This window comes from Seriola aureovittata, chromosome 10 (assembly GCF_021018895.1).
Source record: "Seriola aureovittata isolate HTS-2021-v1 ecotype China chromosome 10, ASM2101889v1, whole genome shotgun sequence".
In the NCBI taxonomy this organism is placed as follows: domain Eukaryota; kingdom Metazoa; phylum Chordata; class Actinopteri; order Carangiformes; family Carangidae; genus Seriola; species Seriola aureovittata.
This window is the reverse complement of record NC_079373.1, coordinates 14,204,494-14,224,313: the sequence shown is the minus strand read 5'-3', so window position 1 is coordinate 14,224,313 and position 19,820 is coordinate 14,204,494. Positions and strand designations below refer to the sequence as shown.

At 39.6% G+C, this 19,820-nt stretch overlaps 2 protein-coding genes across 11 annotated transcripts in view; both read left to right on the top strand.

Annotated features, from left to right (window-relative positions):
- The window catches only part of mef2aa (myocyte enhancer factor 2aa), a 59,536-nt gene extending 48,959 nt beyond the window's left edge, over positions 1-10,577 (top strand). For 5 of the 9 annotated variants that reach the window (XM_056386971.1, XM_056386976.1, XM_056386969.1 and 2 more), the window contains 5 exons: positions 2,976-3,160; positions 4,668-4,691; positions 6,310-6,439; positions 6,592-6,715; positions 6,907-10,577. In XM_056386971.1, the coding sequence (XP_056242946.1) occupies positions 2,976-3,160; positions 4,668-4,691; positions 6,310-6,439; positions 6,592-6,715; positions 6,907-7,243 (800 nt within the window). In that variant the 3' untranslated portion in view covers positions 7,244-10,577. The remainder of the gene's footprint in view (positions 1-2,975; positions 3,161-4,667; positions 4,692-6,309; positions 6,440-6,591; positions 6,716-6,906) is intronic. The other 4 variants (XM_056386978.1, XM_056386973.1, XM_056386972.1 and 1 more) reach the window with 1 other exon arrangement.
- Positions 10,578-13,050: 2,473 nt separating this feature from the next.
- The window catches only part of mctp2a (multiple C2 domains, transmembrane 2a), a 31,889-nt gene continuing 25,119 nt past the window's right edge, over positions 13,051-19,820 (top strand). The window contains exons 1-8 of one of the 2 annotated variants that reach the window (XM_056388176.1): positions 13,051-13,139; positions 13,807-14,811; positions 15,768-15,827; positions 15,912-16,020; positions 18,435-18,577; positions 18,675-18,751; positions 18,859-18,973; positions 19,068-19,091. In XM_056388176.1, the coding sequence (XP_056244151.1) occupies positions 13,819-14,811; positions 15,768-15,827; positions 15,912-16,020; positions 18,435-18,577; positions 18,675-18,751; positions 18,859-18,973; positions 19,068-19,091 (1,521 nt within the window). In that variant the 5' untranslated portion in view covers positions 13,051-13,139; positions 13,807-13,818. Of the gene's footprint in view, positions 13,140-13,806; positions 14,812-15,767; positions 15,828-15,908; positions 16,021-18,434; positions 18,578-18,674; positions 18,752-18,858; positions 18,974-19,067; positions 19,092-19,820 lie in introns of both variants that reach the window. The other variant, XM_056388175.1, reaches the window with a different exon arrangement.

The following is a 19,820-nucleotide window of genomic DNA, read 5'->3' as shown; positions in this document are numbered from 1 at the left end:
GTTAATTGAATGTGAAACCTGTATTCAAAGTTGGAGGATGGTGATGAATCATACCCATGCTGTTTAAAAAAAAAAATAATAATAACGTGAACGGTCTGCTAGTTTCAAGTCTTAAGTTTCTAGGAAAAGCGTGGGGGGCAAGTACAATAATTTGCCTGGCTACCATCAGTATCTAGTCTTAAAAAAATCACCCTCTGCACATCTTCCCCGGTCATTTTTTTCCGAGACACAACACTAGGACTGTGCGTGACTTCTACTATTAGAGAATTTTTTTTTTTTTTGAGGCCCTTGATTCACATCTATTATTTCTTTCTCATTCATCAAGACATTTTCTCTTTTGCCTGAACCTGACACATGTGGGAGGTTGGGCACAATAAGTCACCGTGTTTTCTTTCCTTGAACTTAAAATGAGAACTGAATGTTTCAGTTGTAAACACAAGGCCTTATGTAATGCCTTATACTGTGTTAATAATTCAGGACAATGAACAGAAACCAAACAGCTTTCAACATGCACAGTTTTCAGCCAGCGAGGATTTATTGGCGTAACCAATCTGTTAGACAAGTCTGAATATAGAATGAGGGCAGACATCAGAAAAGCCCACTGTAATGTCCCCGCTGAAAGGCTGGGTCTTAATCTGTGGCTGTTATCTTGGCTCAGAATTAACTTTGTGGTCTAAGTATTTGTTCGGACATGTGTTCCCGTCTTGGCAATTATTTGAAAGAAGTGTGGGGATTTAGTGATCCTCAGACATCTGAAGTTGTAATCAGAGGCACATTCCAAAGATATGCAAGTCAGGTGGGTTAATCCAAGTCTAAATTAGCCAATAAAGACAGCACCGTCTGTCTGTCTGTCTTGTCTTTGCCTTGTGATGAACTGGCACAGTGTCTAGTGTGTCACGCTGTTATCAGCCCAGCGTATGTTGGTATTGACTCCACTACAATGATATATTCTTGGCTATTCACATATAAAACATTTACACTAAGTTAGGGAACAGTGGCCTTTTTCAGGATAAACCTCAGGGTTATATCATACCTTTGCTTTCAGTACACAATTTATTTAAATTCTGTGATTTAACATTTGTCATTTAAAGGTATACAGAAGTACATATAGTCTTATAATTGATGTCTTTTCTTTTAGTTTTGTATGGGTATTATTGTGAGATGTCTTGTTATGTTCTTGATGTGGGAATGTCCAAATGGCACGAAACAAAAATAAAAACTAGCTAACTAGTAACTTTATTATTATTATTTCATAGCAGAAAATGTGGTGTAATTAAAAATGTTTGTATTATGTTGAGGCTGACCAGTTTCAGGGCCCTTGTACTGTGCATGCTAGCCAATGGCGTGGCTTACTACAACACATATTGGAATGCAGCAATCATCAATGCTGGCTGCATACTTGTGTACCTATGGGAAGTCAAGATGTCTGTTGTGAAAAAAATGCCTCTTTCTGCTGTCTCTTTTGTCTTTTCTTAACAACAGCTTTATGTTTCAGGGCAGAATCTCAAAGTAAAATATCACAGCTTACTCAGAAAGCATTTCATTTGCCAAATTGCAACCCATTGCTTTACATCAACTTCTATTTGCACTAACATCTCATTCCCACAGAATGACATCTTCGCTGCTTTTAATCAGGTTTGCTATTTTTAGGGCCTTGGACATTTACTCTGCTAATTCTGTAAACACGGTTTTCTTGCAGCAGCCAAGTCTTGTATGATCAAAGCCAGAGCTGATGGCGATAGCTGCTTGTATATACTGTTGATTCAGCTGTGAGATACTATTGTAGGTGTCATTACTGTTTATTTGACCGTGAATTGTTGCTGTTCTTATCTGCAGTCAGAGGGGCTATTGTTCCATTATGTTCCTACGCAAGAGCCTACTCGTTGTGCACACTTTGTGTTTCACTGGGATACACTGAACACAATGGAGAAGTCAGCAACTTGTTGAAGTGTTACTGATCTGTTGATGCAGTGTTAGATACCATTCATTTGCTCTTCCCCTTGTTTTCTACATATTTTTTGCTTTGCATTTTGAGTCTGTGTTATATAAGTATAGTTTTTACTCAGACTTACATAAAGTGAATTCAATTTAAAATCCAAGTACACTCACAAAAATTGTCTTTGTTTGGTTAACAATTCAAACAAGGTACTGTGGGTTGAATAAATCTTTTTTCTGAAACCTGTATTCAGAAAAACTGCAGATATCAAAATACCAAGGTGCAGACAGTTTACAGTGCATTGGTCAAATTTTGAAACTGTAGTTGTGCATCAGAATGATTTATTTCCATTTGCAAACTACCAATGAAGAAGAAGGTATTTCTTAAATTTGTGGGCTATCAAAACAAACAAAATGAATAAAAATAACATTTTGGATTGAATTTCAATAATCTGTCCACACCCAATGATAGTATTAATCCTTTTTATGAGAGATTTGTCTAGTGTTTGTGGGTGTGTGGAGGCTCTTAAAATAAGTTGGTGGGTACTCATACTCACTTTTCTTTTTTTCTTTGAAAAAAGAAAAGGAAATGACTAATGGCCATGCACATCAAGGTGTGAAAGTTGAAGGGGGAGTCTAGCACTTTGCTATTGTTTGTGTGCACAATTAGAAAAAAAAAACATCTATTTTTATTGTTTTTATTCAACTGTAATGGCTTCAGCTATTTCTTTTAAGCAGTCACAGTACATTTGTCAGTGAACTGCTCCTCATCCCAAGATACATAGAATTGACTTTGATGTAATCATTTACAATAAAAATAAAAGGCTCATCAATTTTGAAATGGACATTTTATTTTTGTAAATGTGCAGGATAATTATCCAAGTCTATTAAAACTTCCCAGAGGGTTGGAAACACTTAACACTGTGTGCTGCAGCAAGCTGGAAACAACACGGAGTGAGAGGTTTGCTTGATGACTGAGAGTGTTGTCAGTCACAGTCCATGGTTTGATGATGTGTTTCTGTTGCTTTGTGCCTCTGCAGGGAATGGTTTTGTTAACCCTAGGGGCTCTCCGGGCCTCCTCAGCACACCCAGCGGCAATGGCCTGGGTAAAGTCATGCCCACCAAGTCTCCACCACCCCCTGGAGGGAACATGGGAATGGGTAGCCGTAAGCCAGACCTAAGGGTTGTTATCCCTCCATCGAGCAAAGGGATGATGCCCCCGCTGGTGAGTACAGAGCACACTGCTGCACACATCACCGACGAAAGTCCTTTAAGTCTCTCTGCTGCAGGGCAGAGTAGAGCATTGTTTAGTGTCTTTATCGAGACGTTCTTCTTTGCAGGATTTTGCCTACATACATTTTTGATGTCACATCAGTGTAGCATGCTGTGCTACTGAGGTTGTCACCTCACCAAGGACTATGTTTATCTGCCAAGTGGAACTCTATCACAGCATGCAGGCCTCATGTGAGCAGCGTTCCTCTTGCACTACGCTCTTCAACAATCTGCTGCCCAGGTGTCACAACTCTCGCCCAGTTATTCAGATTTTAAAGAGGCTTTCTCTAATTCTAATAATGAAGGTGCAGAGCGCTCTGACCACAGTGAACACCTGAGGCTAAACCAGATTCCGCTGGTCATAAATCAACATTCAGAAAACGCTGTAAGTGGGGGATTTTCAGACACCCCGGCCAAAAATGCATGTGCGTGTTGCCGGTGTTGTCAGCAACAGGAGCCAGGCCAGGAAAATGATTGTGTTTGGTAAATAAACCTCAGGTTACTGTGGGTGCTCTTCCTTTGCAGAGCCTCGACTAGCCTGGATCAGTGTTTAAAACAACTGTGTGTCACCATGTCGGCATGTGAAGTCAGTGGAGCAGGACAGGTTGCGTTGCAAGAGATCTGAAACCAGTTAGGCAGGGGTGGGAGGTCGGTTCTGTTCTGTCTGAGCCACGGAAGCAGTTCGGTGCTGGCTGTGGCAGGTCTGCAGACAGCCTGTCATTAGGACATAATGGTATTAAATTAATCACATCTCAGTGTGACAGAGTGTAGATGAAGACTTAATCATGGGGCCCAGGGTGTGAGCCAGATAATATCTTGTCGCCCTTGTCGTGTCTTCCTGCCGCTATTGATTGAGTGTGGGTATTAAGACAGCCCTGGTCTGGTCACAGTATGTCCCACAGCACAGGAAAGATGGAAGATGGCCTTCTGGTTTTTCCCTCAGCACAGGGCGGATTTGGAATGCACAGTGCTAAGCAGTCATTGTTGGTACCAGTGAAGAAACTTTATCTGTGATTTCTGGTTATTATGAGGTGATTGCAGTGTCATGTTCACAATCAGGTGAGCATTAGTCAATATCCAGAACAATTTTTCAGCATTACTGTACTCTCAGTTCCTAACTTCACTGGCTTTTGTCCAGGAATTAGCTGCTTCTTCTTCATCATTTGCAAGATAAACAAACGTCATGTCCACACACTGTTGGAAGATTGTGGCCACATACTTGAATGTTAATCATGTGCCTAAGCTTTGGATAAATTGGTTCTTGAGTATTACAACAGACTATAGGCACAAAATGAGTGTGATTTTACAACGACTGCAGAAGTCATCCACACTTTTATGTCCCCTATTGTCCCCTTTTACTGTAAAATCTAGATAGCTGGCACTGTTTTCCAGAGCAATTTACAGTTGCTCTGCTTCTTTTCTGTAACTTTGCCTGTCTTCTTTTCTTCTGTTGAGGGCAGTCGGAGGAGGAGGAAATGGATTTGGTGAGTTTTGACAAATGCCTGGGCAAATGGCTGAAATGTGAACATGCTTCCGGTAATCACACATGCTAGACTAAAGGCAATGCTCAAAGCGGAGATTGGCTCTCAGAACTGCCAGCAATAATAAATTAAAAAAAACGTTTTGTCACTGCATGTTTTGGGTTTGGCCTGTGAAAATTGCCTGAGCCTGTTAAATTGGCTCCTCTATTCCCAACACGTCAGTGTTAGTCATATACCACCAGTAGTCTGTGTATGTGTGTGTGTGTGTGTTTTAGTTTGTGTGTGTATGTGTGTGTGAGAGAGAGAGAGAGAGAGAGAGAGAGAAAAAAAGAGAGAGAGAGAGAGAGAGAAACAGCTAAGCACAAATCAATGTTTAATTTTTAAAACTATTAAATTGTAGTGACAATCTGAAAAGTTTGAGAATTTGAAAAGTGTTGAGTTAAATCAGTAAAGCCATTTATATTTTTTTCCAAGGAAGAGAGGATGACATCATCTTAAATGATATCATTCTGTGTGATACTTGGGTTTGGTGAAGTCATCTGGCTGGAGAGTGTTGGAACAATGCAAGGAAGCCATCAACTAGATTATGATGCAATTCTGCTTCAGACGTAACTGGTGGCAGCTGCACACATGCTTGTTACATTATATTCTGAGGATTTGTTATGGTATTGTTCTCAGCATTTGATGAGTGTAGTTGGAGTGTGTGCATTTGTTAGCTCACTGCGTAGTTTGCTGCATGACCACACCAAGCTCTGTAGGTGTGTTTTTGTGGACTGCATGCCAGTCACTGCACTAATAAACCACTGGGGCTCTCCGTCTACGTCACCGTAGGAATTGAAATGTGTCATTTATAGAATCCTTTCGCACGTTCTCAGTTAAGAGTTGTTTGTTTGATTATAAGACTGATCTCTAGACTCTCTTTGAGTTGTCTCACTCCTGCACTATCGTGATAAAAGCATTTTTTCATGACTAACAAAGTAAAACTCATTAAGCAGATTCTAATAAATCTGATTAATAATTTGTTGTGCCTATAGTTGCATGTCAGTTCTTGTGAGTTCTGCACTGACTGCATCTGTCACTTGTCCACTTTAAATTGATGGAATAAATGAATTATTTATTGTTACTGCTGAAATCCACCTAGCTATTTCAAAGCCCATGCTGACCACTTTTGATGTGTGGTAAATTCTCAAGTATATCTTCAGTTTTTGGTACACAAATGTAGCCTACACATATTTTTAGTGAGCCATATTTTATTAAATATCATAAAATCCCTTCAAGAAACCACAACATCAGTTATTGATACATTGATATGTTATTGTTTTTATTCTTGCTCTCTTTTTGATCTTTGTCAAAACATTCAGTAAGTATTGAATCAGGAGGATCATAATATTGACTTGTCATAACGCTACACCACCACCTTGTGGAAGCTCTTACTATTACACTCACATCCCTGATTACCACAATATGTAAAAAAAAAAAAAAAAAAAAGTGTAGGCTGTAAATTAAATGTCTTAAATGATAAAAAAAATACACACATTGTTTAGTATTAGACTGTGATGTTTTTAGAGTGCTTTATTTTGTGCCTGTGCTCACTTTCCTTGTTACTTTTTGTGTTTTGCAGAACACCCAGAGGATAAGCAGCTCCCAGTCCAGTCAGCCACTGGCCACTCCAGTAGTGTCTGTCACCACCCCCAGCTTACCCCCACAGGGCCTGGTCTACTCAGGCATGCCCACCTCCTACAACCCTGCTGGTGAGTCTGGCCTTGCTCTCCCCTCAGACTCAAAACAACCGCCTTAGCCGTGACTGTTTGTACTACACGCTGTTGGTTCCTGCTCTTTTGTCAGTGCTGAAGCTGAAATGTGAGTGAGTTCTCACTGTGTGTGGCTGCTTTTGTTTTTACAGAGTACTCCCTGAGCAGTGCAGAGATCTCTTCCCTACAGGGCTTCAGCTCTCCTGGGCTCTCACTGGGCTCCATGTCGGCATGGCAACAGCATCAACTGGGCCAGGCAGCTCTTAATTCTTTGGTGTGAGTAACACACTTCCAAACAAAAGCACACTCTCCAGACGCCCTCACATAAAAGCAACACCCACTGCGCTCTGTGATATTATGCTGAATCAGACATCTACATATTCCTGGCTTTTCACATTGTTGCACCTCACATTTGTTGTCTCATTTTTTGGTCTGAACTCAAAATGCCCTGCTTGATTTCTCTGCAGTGGTGGAGGTCACCTACCTCAGGGCTCCAACCTTTCCATCAGCACCAGCCAGAGCATAAACATCAAGTCCGAGCCCATTTCGCCGCCACGGGAGCGTGTCACCCCGTCCGGCTTCCCCCCGCAACAGCCGCAGCAAGGGTCCAGCCGACAGGAAGTTCTGGGACGCTCACCTGCCGACAGCCTCAGCTCCTCTTGTAGCTCATATGATGGCAGCGATCGTGAAGACCACCGGCCAGACTTCCACTCCCCGCTAGGGCTCGGAAGACCCCCTGCTGGCTCTGAGGACAGGGAGAGCCCCTCGGTCAAGCGCTTGCGCATGGACACATGGGTGACATAAAGAGCCCCGATCAAGCCTCCAGTCACCAGCCAGTCAGAGAGAGGGAGGGGTTAGACATGGCGATAAAAGAAAGAGAAGGGTCCTTAGAGCTATCATTATGATACTATTACTCAACTCCATTTTCAATTTGTAAGACTGAGATGTAATGTAATAAGACATGTCAGGACATATCTAAAGTCAATTCTCAAACTGATACAGTAAGATAAAAAAAAAATCTCAGTTAGCTGGACTGAATTATATGCACAAGCAGGTGGTATCAGGTACTTGGTGCAATTCAGATGACTTTTGCAGAAGAAAGAAAAATGTTAAACAATAGGCAGTAGATTAATGTAGTCACTGGTCTAGTCAGACACTTACATGTAGTTGCTGTTTTGCTGTTGTGCTCGCATGTTGCAAACAATCAGAGAAAGTTGTGTTGCTTTCAGGCTGAGGACCCTTACATATGACGTTCACTGCAAGAACTATCTTTTAAAATCATGCTGTAACCATACAAGACCTTTGTCTCAAGTGGCCTCTTCTAATTTATTGATTCAGTCAATCAGGAGATACAGACAGCATGAGGTTAATGAGTACTATACAGGAATTTTGGTCATACAAAGAACAACAGTTGAGACTACTTTAGTGAATAAATGAAATAAATGGGGAGGTAAAAACAAAAATAGCAACAGAATTTATCGCAATAATGACATACTATTCATTTTATAATTTAAAAGAGTAGGATATATACATGTGCAATTACGATAATGCGAACCTGTCCAGTTGAACTGGTGAGAAAATCAACATGTTCACATTTGCTAACAGTTCATCAGTAATATAAGCCAAAGCTGTTCTTTTGTGTTGTTTTGTACAGTTGCTATGGTTTTTCCTAACAGTTCACTCAAGTGCACCATTTCTCTCACCATAGTTTAATTTTTTATTGTGCTTTATTACAAACAGTGTAAAGTCATGTAAACCAGACCATGAATCAATATCTAAAGCCATGAACATTTGCTGTTCTGTTTGTATAATTGAAAATTTGAGCCAAACATTTTCTTTTGTTGTGTAAATAGCGACTTTAATATATATCACCAGGGTGTGAGTACATACTGAAAGTACTGTACGATCGCTGTTTTCAAGAAAAGTATATTTTTGTGGATCACAGCCAAGTTTACAAGAGTAGACCCTTAAAAAAGTAGATCATTCACTGGTCAATATTTGCTATTGTGTTCATTTTACTGTCATCTCTTCTAAATTGAATTATCAAGATAATCTCCTATGTGTTTCAGTTCCAGATGGTCGATTTGTTTTTTTTTCTCTCTCTATTAGTGGTGACTGTTTGTCCTTAAGACATTGTAATAATAATGCTGTGAGGTTGAAGTTCCACTATTTTCATATTTGTGAAGGATGATCACAAGGCTAGGGGAAATAGGGTTTCTTCCCTCCTATTGTGTTAGCTCGTGTTAGTTGTGTACCAGCAGCTGCGGAATACACTGCCAACATTCAAACCCAAGGTCCCAGCCCCACATTGAAGAATAATCTATTGTTATTGCATGTAGCTCAACTGAAAGACATGCCATTTCTCAGGCTATTTCCACTATCCTGTTACCGGTTTCATGGAGTTTAGGCAGAAGACACACATGTGGTAGAAGTGGCTGCTGAGCTTCACACAAAATTTATCATGCCTGTGCCCACATGTGGTTGTAAATATCGCAGTCTACTTGAAATGTCAGTCATAATTATGTACAAAAATACTCCTGTGTTTCCTTAATTGGCTCCAGAAATTGTATCTTATATCAATGCCCTATAACTTGTAGGAGTACTGTAGGCCTAGGAACCTTAGGAGCCAGAAAAGTGAAAATCTGAAGGTGCTTAAGTCATGTACGTGAAAGGTGTTGCAACATAAGTCTGATGCCTCAGTCATCACACGTTGCAGAGAGGAAAAAGGGGCTGTGACTTGTTTTCTTCTCCATCATCACAGAAGCGAATAATTCAGCAGCTAATTCATAACAACAACAAAAACAACAACAACAACAACAACAACAACAACAACAATGCAATGTCATTGACTTCAATCTCACTGCTGGATTGCACACATTTGTATGAGAAGTTTGCTGTACAAGAGAGGTTATCGCTCTGCATTCGCCGTGACATATCTTGTGTGTGTTTCTGAGGTTTCTGTTCTCGCTGCCCCCCATCATCAACACCACAGTAGTTCTCAGTATAAGCCCATAATGATCTATGCAGTTTTACCCTCAATTCACATGACGTACACAGAATATGATGTCATTACAGGTCATATGTAGTCCACAAAGCATTAGCAAGAGACTGCTAGCCTCTTATCCTGAAGTGCCCGAACTTCAAGATGCATATGATACATTTAATTAAATTGATTGATTTGGATCCCCCGGGGCAATCTCTTCATGTTCATATACATTAGTAGACATTACATGATGTATAGTAGTTCATAATGTAATCCAGTATAACACAGCAGGTGAAAATAGCAATAATAAATGACTACAACAAAAATTGTCTGCCTGTCTTGGCAGCATCACCTCGTAGTTGAGCACATACTTTAGCACTTGATAACATATCAGGGAATTTTGTAGTTTCTCTATCTATATGCACAGTTAGAAAATGCCTTATCCCAAAGAAAAATTACACCACTTTTATTTTCTCTCAGTTAAAGAAAAAAACCAACAATGCAGATATCACTCAAACTTGACCAGACCTGCCTCTTCTCAGAAAAGACTCACACAAGAAAATGCACGGTGAATGCACTGTGATACACTTTGCTCTTTGGGTCTATGTCCAAATTGTGCACAACTGATGAATGTGAAAGGAAAGGGTTGTAGAGGACTTTCTTCACTTTGCTGTGCAAGAGTACACTGCTTTGCTTCATGGCTTTTATAAACAGAACTATGTGTTTGGTAAGTGTTTGTAGTTGATAGTTCACTTAACTAAAGAAGCTGTTTTCGGTTTGGATGCTCAGACCGTTTGGCGGCACAAGCTGGACTTTGTTGCCAATAATGAAATTATTTGTTTCAAAATCGAAAGAGATTTTAAGTTAATCTACATTTTATTTCCCTTGAATGTGTTATTTTATTTTCATCATACAATAAATATTCAAGTGAACTTTTTATTAAACAAATAAGATACTATGCTAGATATTGTTGTACAAAATTTGTATTCTTCACAAAAGTACAAATATTGGCTTTTAATGTGTAATTTAGGTTATCTCTCTTATTCTGTATAAAATGAAGTAAACAACTCTTACATAGAATTTGTTCTCATGTGAAGTCCCAAACAGTAGAAACTGTCAACTTTATTAAACACCTCAGTGTATGCTCAATCTGAACTCAATGTCTATTCCTCTTTGAATTTCACTTTGAAAATGTATTTTATTGACCTCATAGATCAGTTGGTACACTGTCTGGAGCCACTGCCATTGTCTATCACACAATGATACAATCGAAGCAGACAATACAATCCTGTTAAAATCTTCAAATCCCTGAATTTATTTAGGAAGATTGTCTGACATACTCTTTCTGGTGAATTCCAGTTATGAAATGAATATTAAAAGAGAAACATAGCTGATGATTCAATGGCAGATCCTTTGCTTAAGAAAAAGTAATAATAGCACAGTTTAAATGTATATAGTATAAAAAGTAAAAGTACTCGTTATGCAGAGTGACTACAGTCAGAGTATTATTATTATTATTATTTTCATATATTTTTGGATAACTATTACTGGTGTCTCTTTTAGCCTTTAGTTGACTTGAAAGGTGTTAAATCAATTAGGTTTTATCTATATATAATATGGATTTTCATACAGATCAAATGCAAATACCACACAGTAGAAACAAGAAACAACATTTCACAGGTGACACATAGTGGTCACCTAGTTCCCCTGTAGCAGTAGCAGACGACATCCGTGTAATTCCAGGGTATCACCAGCAGAAGGCACTGTAACACAATGAGTCGATACATCTTGTTAGCTCAGCTCAGGTAAGTTGGTAAACCACTGAAGCTAACAGGTCACGACAACAACTGTCTGGAAAAAAACAACAACAGGTAGCTAACCGCTGGTTGGACTTGTTAGTCGGTCATTTAAAAGATGTGAAAAGATAACAGGCTTAAACTAAATATACAGATATATATCCACAGGGACTCAAGAATTTGTGTTTTTAATCTATAAAGTAAGTTTCATAATTTCAAAAGTCAGCGTTACTTGTACTTACGTGAGTATTTCCGTTTTGGAATTAGTCTTAATTCTTTGATTTCAATACATTTAAGTGGTTGCTGGAGGTACTTTTTAAACCCATTTACCAAAAGTTAATGACAAGTTAACGTTATACGTTGTACCTAAATACATTTACTTTAGGTACAAAAGTAAATTTTACTACTTACAGTTATTTGCCAAAGTTGAATTCTGAATTTTGGACTTCATTCTCATTTTCTCCACTGTGGCCTTGCTATGGTTATGCATAGTAAAAACATTTTTTCCATCACCATTGAATAGCAAATCATAAAACACCGCGAGACAACCAGGGGTTTAAGGTCAGCTGTGTAGTTCAATCTTTCATCCGGTATTCACTCTGAAAGGCTTGCATGTGCATCACTCTGTATATTTGTCCCCAAGTGCATGTTCTTGGCTTCAAGTCCATCAGACCAGCTGTGCTGCAGCCTGGAACAGGTCCAATATGCATGTGTAGAGTAACTAAGCAGGGTTTTGGGATGTTTGAGTTGTGTGAGAAGGAGGGCGACAGGCCACCTGCCATAGGGGCTTGCCCTGTTCGGATCGCCAGCCCTGCCTTTCAACTGGGAGCCAAGTTGGGGTTCTTTCATGTGGGCCTGATCTCTTTAAGACATCGGCAAATATTGAACAAGACTCTGTCCAAACTCAAACACATCTGTTGTCATACACTGTAGTCTCCACCGTTAGGCACAGACAAGGAGAGGGAGATTGAACACCAGTGGGTGGCTTCTATGTGTGGACAGACAGCTATAGTTTATACTTTGCAAACACAAATGCTCACTTTTGACGAGCGTAGGCTAAACCTTGTTCCACTGTAAACAAATATGTGGCTGTGGGAAAGAAATGGAGTTTGGTATGACAAGGCAGCCACTGAGTGCCAGATCCGTGCTGAAGATGAGGGATGAGATAAGATGAACAGATCATTTCATCATTTCACATTTCATATGCCACAGTCATGTTGCACAATCCATCAGCAGTATTTTGAGACTGTTTTGGACAGATATGAAGGACAGTTGTATTGTAGAATTAGGATAGATTATGGAATTAAGTATATTTTCAAATACTTGGACTTATAAGAGAACCCATATTAGAGGAAGTGTAATGCATGCAAGTCTTAAAACAGACAAATAGCCTAACAAATGCAAATAAACAGTCAAATTTTCAAATCAACAATAAACAGACTGACAAAACTGGCTGTTAAATTTGCTGTATAGTGAGCAACTTTTTCATAATAGTTTCAGTGCTTCAGTGTCTATCTAATCTTTTCTCACAGTGTCTTAATTCTCTGAATATTTGTCGTCTGATTTTTTTTTTCTGATCCCGCATAACTTGTCATACTGTACTGTTGTTGCTCTATTAGTCATGCTAGTCCTGGGCAGGACTCAACCCTTAACACCATATAACTGGCATTATCATAATCGTTGAAACTCACCCTGTGAGACTGGTATGGCTACTTCAACGCAGCTTGGCCTCTCCAACCAATCACTTGTCTTCAAAGTTGTCATCAAGCAGGAAAGGTAAGTCACTGTCGTTTACTCCTTCCTCTTTTTCATCATAGTTAGGATGGCTGAGCTGCTTGTTGGAGAATTTGTTGCTGCTCTCGGTGGAAACTGAATCAGTTTGTTGCTCTTTCAGGCTTTTCAGTAGAGGTCAACTGAACAGGTATAGCACAATATTTTCTTTGACTAAATAAGACTGAAATGATGGTGAAATAATTAATTTGGAAATGTTTGTAAGATCAGATATCAGGCCTTATAATTAATGCTAAGATTTTACTATGATAATCTAGCTTACCGCCCAGTTTTGGTTTTGTAAGGTGCTGATTTAGTTAGCAGAAGGCATTGTTTTGTTTTTATTAGGTCAAGACAGACAATTGGGAGAAGTATGTACAGTTTGATGTAACACTAATTCAGCTGGTAAACCAACAATTAAGATGTCTCTGCTATTGTTGGGCTTATCTTATCTTCCACTATGTTACTATGTCTTAACTGAATGTACATCTTCCCCTTCTGTACAGTAATACCTGTTCAATGATCAAAATTTGCCCTCATGAAATATTATTCAAGATAAAAACCACAGAGAGGAACTCTAATATAGAACACAATAGGAAAATATATTCAGAGGTTTTGTGTTTTTTGCTCAAAGCTAAGTGTGAGTATAGCCAACATTTTTTCAAGATAGAATCATAACTTTACTGGCCACGCCAAGAGGCGATTTATATTTGGCTGTTGTAGTTTATATCATTTCCCTTGACTGAGTCTGAGCAGTACATAAAGCACCTTGTTTCATTGTGTTAGACCTGTAACACAATTTTTTATTTATCTGAAAGGTATCACTCAAGATGGAAACCAAGAAAAAGAATTTCTTGGAGAACTTGCGTCTGAAGACTAAGTTGCCCAACCTGAAGAAGCCAGGTAAGAAGGCACTTGCCAAGCAGGGGAGGAGTCTGGCTCATCGGCGCAGTATTTCTGTACCAGACCTACGGTTGGTGCCAGGTGGAGCATTTTCTGCAGATAACGCCTTGTCAACTGACTCTGATACCTTTGGCATCTCTCCCCGTCTGAGTGATACTGATTCTAATGCAAGCGGCTCAGTCACTGATGGACCACCTTTCACAGACAAACTCTATGAATCAGTCCCAGAAACTACAGTCTGGGTTCCTACAGCTCACATGGGTGCAGGTTTGAAAAGGATGAGTGGTCCAGTCGAGACACTGACCCTTTATGAGGAAACTGATGATATGATAAATCCAGGCTCAGAGGATGACGTGAACTGGACTCGAGAAGCCTTGTATGCACAAGTGGATAAAAGAGCCCACGGAAATGTACCAACATTTTCTGTTGACCCTATTCCTGCACCAAGATCAGTTTTTACTGACACACAAGTTCTTTCACAAAGACCAGACCTTGGAGAGAGACAGAGTCTCAATGGAGAAGAGAGAGTGCTCTCAAGTCCTCTTGCAGCAGCAGTGGCCAGAGCAAGCTCATTGGGAGACCAAGTGAAGCCAAATATAGAAAAGAGGACCACACCATTTGAACAGAGAAGGCCATCATCTGAAAAAGAGACACCGCAAACATTCAGAAAAAATGCTCTTATTCCAGATAGCATTTTCTTGACATTAGATTCTCTGGGTACTCCTTTGGAAAGTGCTGATGGTACCTCAATGGACTCCGCCTGTGGCACCCCCAGTGAAGAGCAAGTCAACATGCCCTGGACGACAGACTCGGAGGAACTGGACCGCGAACCTTGCTCTCCCTTTGTGATGAGACAGTTCTCCACAGAACAGGCTTTACTTGAAGAAGCCCAGAATGAGGAAGGCCTGGAAGAAATAGAGGTCAGTTTTATTATGTGAATTTAACTACAGAGGATCCTGTTTTTATTTGAAGTCTTCATGCACTTTAGATTTATGTAATTTGAAATTTGTCCTGTCATTTAGTTATTAGTGAAATAACACTGATCCAAACCGATCCAGTCCATACACCAAAGACCTTATACTTCTACAAACTTAGATGAAACTAATTATTCCTTAGAAATTATATTCAAGTATGCAATCTCTAGTGCCACAGTAAATTGGTCGAGAGGATCATGTGTGAAGTTATGAAGGCATTGTGAATAAAAACACATAATTTGTCAGAAATATAATATAAAGCATCAACACAATAAGTACTTTGAGTAACATATATTTCAACATTGGTCACATTCACTTGAATGTTTGCATGTTTTCACTTTAAAATAGTGTAGTTTGTCATTTCGCATACTTCAGCTGTTATGCTAAGAGGTGTCCTCACACTCTAATATGGTGTCTGAGCATGTACTTTATGACAGTAACTATTCAGTCTACTGGTGCAACATATCAAAAGCATCCTCACAAGGTTGGTGTTAAATATAAAGTCACCACCTGGGATTTGACTTTATACAGCTCCTGGGTATAGTTGAAACTAAGGCTGTTGTGTGCTGTTTTGTCTAGATGACTCCTAGATATGGAAACCAGTTGTAAACCAGTGTGACTAGTTAGACACAATGTGGCACGAAGAACTCTATAAAAAAAGTACACAGAGGTTGATAACATCTCACTTTGCCTCAACAGTATTTACGTACTGTAGACACATTGTTTGTCCCTAAAAGACATTCTCTATAGTCATGAGGAATGTTAAAGTTTGTCTTGAAATGGATGAACATCCTTATGTGAACCACAGAGCAGTGCACACAAATCTCAGCTTGACTATACTATACAAAATGTTAGCTTCTGATGTTTCATAAAATGTCATTGCAACCTTTTTTTCTATGTAGATGTGCAGTGAACCGTATGACTACTTTGACGAAAATCTGCAAGATCCTTTAGAAAACTCTGTGAGTACTTACTGGACAACTGTACCCATTGAAATAACATCTGACATGAGAAAGCATACAAATGTGAATGGTTCTCCACAGCAGGTTTTGACGGCAGGGCCTGAGGCTCAAGTACCTCTCCCGTTCCAGAGATACCTCCTGAACATCAACTTAAAGCAGGGAAGGAACCTGGTCATCAGGGACAAGCGCTCTGGTAGGTCAGCAACCTGCAGGTGATGTATAAGTTGTGGCTTTTCACAGCCTGAAAGACCAAGTAGCGGTCTCACTTGGATCTTAAGAGGATAATTACTATCTCTTTATAAGCTAACATCACACTGTTGTCTTAACTGTAGGAATTTTGGATGCATCAGTACAGATCAAGAGATGCCAAATTGGATGTTGGAAGTTCTTGTACACCCTAAAAATATGCAGTTCTTTGTGTGTTGGCTTTTAGAAAGGGTGCGCCCTTGATGAAGCACTGCATGTACACACAGTGTGTATACATCTTGTTAATCTTGCTGTGTTCATGAACCAATCAAACTGCGGAAAGTCGTGAATGGGAAATGTGTTATTGTGTATAAAGGCAAGATGAGACGTGTTCAGTTAATGCTCCTGTTTACTTGTTAGGATGACGTCTCTTGTCAAGTGGTGTATGTACAAAGAAAAAAATGAGAAGTATGCTGTCAGACCAGTATGACAAAAGCCAGACTGGGATAAAGCAATTGGTACTCATTACATGAAACCACTGGTACTGACACCTGTTTAAACAGCTGATTTTGAATGGTATGCCAGGGATATTGGTGGTGGATTCTTTGCTAAATTTAATTGATGATCACATAATTATAATCCTTAATCTCATATCTAATAGGCTTTCTTGAAACAAAAAATGTGGCTCACAATTTTTTAAGAAAAAGTTGCTATCAACTTACCCCACAAATTATCATGTATTTAAACATTTCCAGCCGCGCAGTTTTTTCTCTCAAATTACTTTGTTGATGTATTTACTTTTTCTGCAGTTAGTAATTGACACCATCCAGGTATAAAATCAAACATAACCTCTTTTTAATGAACTGATTTCCATAACCGGGTTGCCTGTTGAGATTTGAGTCACCAGTGACAATCATATTGATCTGTGAGAGAAAGATCGACAGAGAGTATGAAATACAAATTTCCATTCATCATGACCCTTCCCTGAGGCCCTGTTGAGTTTACTTTGGGAAAGCAGTGACATCAAGTGGACATAAATGGAACTACGACATGAGTGAATTCATGTGTGGTCTCATTAAGAGTGATTATTCACTGACAATTTTTTGTACTAATGTGGTTAGGTTTACCTAAAGTAAAAATTATTTTTATAGCAGAAGTTTTTGTAATGACAGTACTTCAAAGCTATGTTAATCTGATCTAATTGAAAATATAAACCCTTTGGTTATGCTGTGATTTTAACTAATATTATACTTGTAGCTCCTGTGGCTTTGGGAAATCACTTCACAGCTTAACAGTGAAAGGACTTTTTTTTTTACCATGATGTTTAACTGTTTTTTTTTTCCTGCATGGTGGCAGGACACCCTCCTAACCCAGTGCCCTACTCCCTGCTAGTTGAGACCTTACTTTCCCTGACAAGATGGCACCATGATGATGCAATCCCCACACGCCCCCTGTCTTTCCACTGTTTGCCCAACAATCAACACCGTGCCAAAGGCTCACCAATGGCATACATTGTCATTACATATTCTGAAAGGACCCACGCCACCGGCCCCCACTCCTTGGTTTTTGTTCTCCCCTTTTTTCCCCATTAATTTCCATCGTCACCGTTCTCAGTCATGCCAGAGCTTTTCTCCTTGCTAGCTGCCACATTCTCCTCCTGTCAAGTTGCCTGGAGGTTTCCCTGTCACAGGCTGGCAGGGTGGAGCTGCTGTGGGTCCTGCCTGCCTTTGCGAGATGTTCATTTGGAGTGGGGAGCTGACAGGCCTGACAGCCCATCCCCACAGGGCCTTTGTCATGTGATTCAAGCCTCCCTGCAGGCTCTCTCAAGCACCCCTTTATTCCCCTATACAAATGAAGGCATGGGACTGGCTTTCATTTTTTGGCCAATCTGCATGCAATTGCAGAAACAAAGAAGTCCCATACCCCCACCCCACTCACAAACAGACTTTCTTAACAGGCTTGGGAGATTAACACTGGTTGCTTCTAGATTTTGGTTTCTGGTTGCCTCATGCTGGCGAGTGTTTCTACTCTTTCACAATTAAACAGCTACATCCCTCTGTTTTTGCCATGTGTGGGGTGCGCCTCCTCCTCACATATTTCAGTCTCTCACACAACCAGCATGGGGGAAGGGTGTGTATGTGTGTGTGTGTGTGTGTGTGTGTGTGTGTGTGTGTGTGTGTGTGTGTGTGTGTGTGTGTGTGTGTGTGTGTGTGTGTGTGTGTGTGTGTGTGTGTTTATACACAGTGTACATTTCTAAAGTGATAATATGTTCCACACGAAGTAAACATAGTTTGCATCAAATAATTCTTTTTCACCATAGATTGCTATGAAAGCAGTGTTTTTACACTTTGATTATGCTTTATGTTAACACTTGAGGCCACATTGTCTTGCTGATTTGCTGTTATTTCATTTGAATTTTAGGTACTAGTGATCCTTATGTGAAGTTCAAACTTGAAGGAAAACAGTTCTATAAAAGCAAAGTGGTGTATAAAAACCTGAACCCACAATGGAACGAGTCCTTCTCTCATCCTCTGCGAGATCGAGAACACATTGTGGAAGTTCGAGTAAGCAAGGTTTTTTTGAAAACGAGTGCATTATTTACGATACAGGAGCCCACACTTAAAATTTGTAATCTTAGTGATGTTTGTAATGTCGTTGCAGGTCTATGATAAAAATCGGACTGCTGACGAGTTCATGGGTTCCGGTGCTATTCCCCTGAAAGATATTGATTTGTACAAGTGAGGAATATATAAATCTTTTATATTTCAGGGAACAGATTGTCATAAGGATATTCATAAATGGGCATCAGTTTGGTCAAAGGCATTGCCTTTCTATCTTTTAACAGAACCTATGAAATGGAGTTGCGTCTTGATGATCCAAAACGTAAAGAAAATGACATGGGGGTGATTATTGTTGAAGTCTGCTTAATGTTCAGAGATGCTACCATCAAAAGAAGCCCTGTAAGAGTATTTTAAGTATTTTTTTGATGCAATTATTTTCACCATAGTCTCTGGATTCTTTGCACTGATTCTTGTAATTCTTTTCTTTTTATAGAGATGGCCTGCAAAGAAGAATAAGGTATGGATTATGACATCATTACATTTATTTTTTAACTTGATTTTTCAAATTGTATCCTGAATGCTATTAGTATTCCTGCATTTAACTTTGTCATTTACACAGTAGAGCTTACAGTTACCCTGATGTGAAGCACTAGGGGGCAGTAGCTCACTGTACTATGGTGCAACAAAGAATGAGGTGTATGCTCAGGACTAAGGCTTTTGTGTGTAACCTTGGTTTCAGCATAGCCTATTTCTTTTGTGGTTTTATAGTGAACCTTTTTTGCAATGCATATTATTTTCAGTGGTATCGTTTGCTGTGAAAAAGTATGGTACAATGTTACATTCTGATCAAAACCAAAATAATAGCGTTGTCTGAATATGTTGTCATAAAAAAGCCCATAGTTTAGTATTATAGAGCAGTATTTGGTTTTGTAGTAAACAAAGTTCCATCTCTTCTCAAGTGGCTTTCAATATATTGCAGCTGTAATTAGATTCAGAGTGAAATAGGAGGGTGGCTGTTTGGGACTCACACTGCAGCGAGTGGGTTTATATTCACACCTATGCAGTCACTACATCTGCCACTGTTCAGTCTCTTGATGGTCCAGTAGACAATCTCAATTTGAAATTAGATGACAAAGGAATGAAGCCATTTTCATACACATTGTAGGTTATCCACTACAGATGGTTAAAGATACTCAAAGGGAGACAGAAATGTGTGATGGGACTCTACACAACGTTCTGCTGCCTA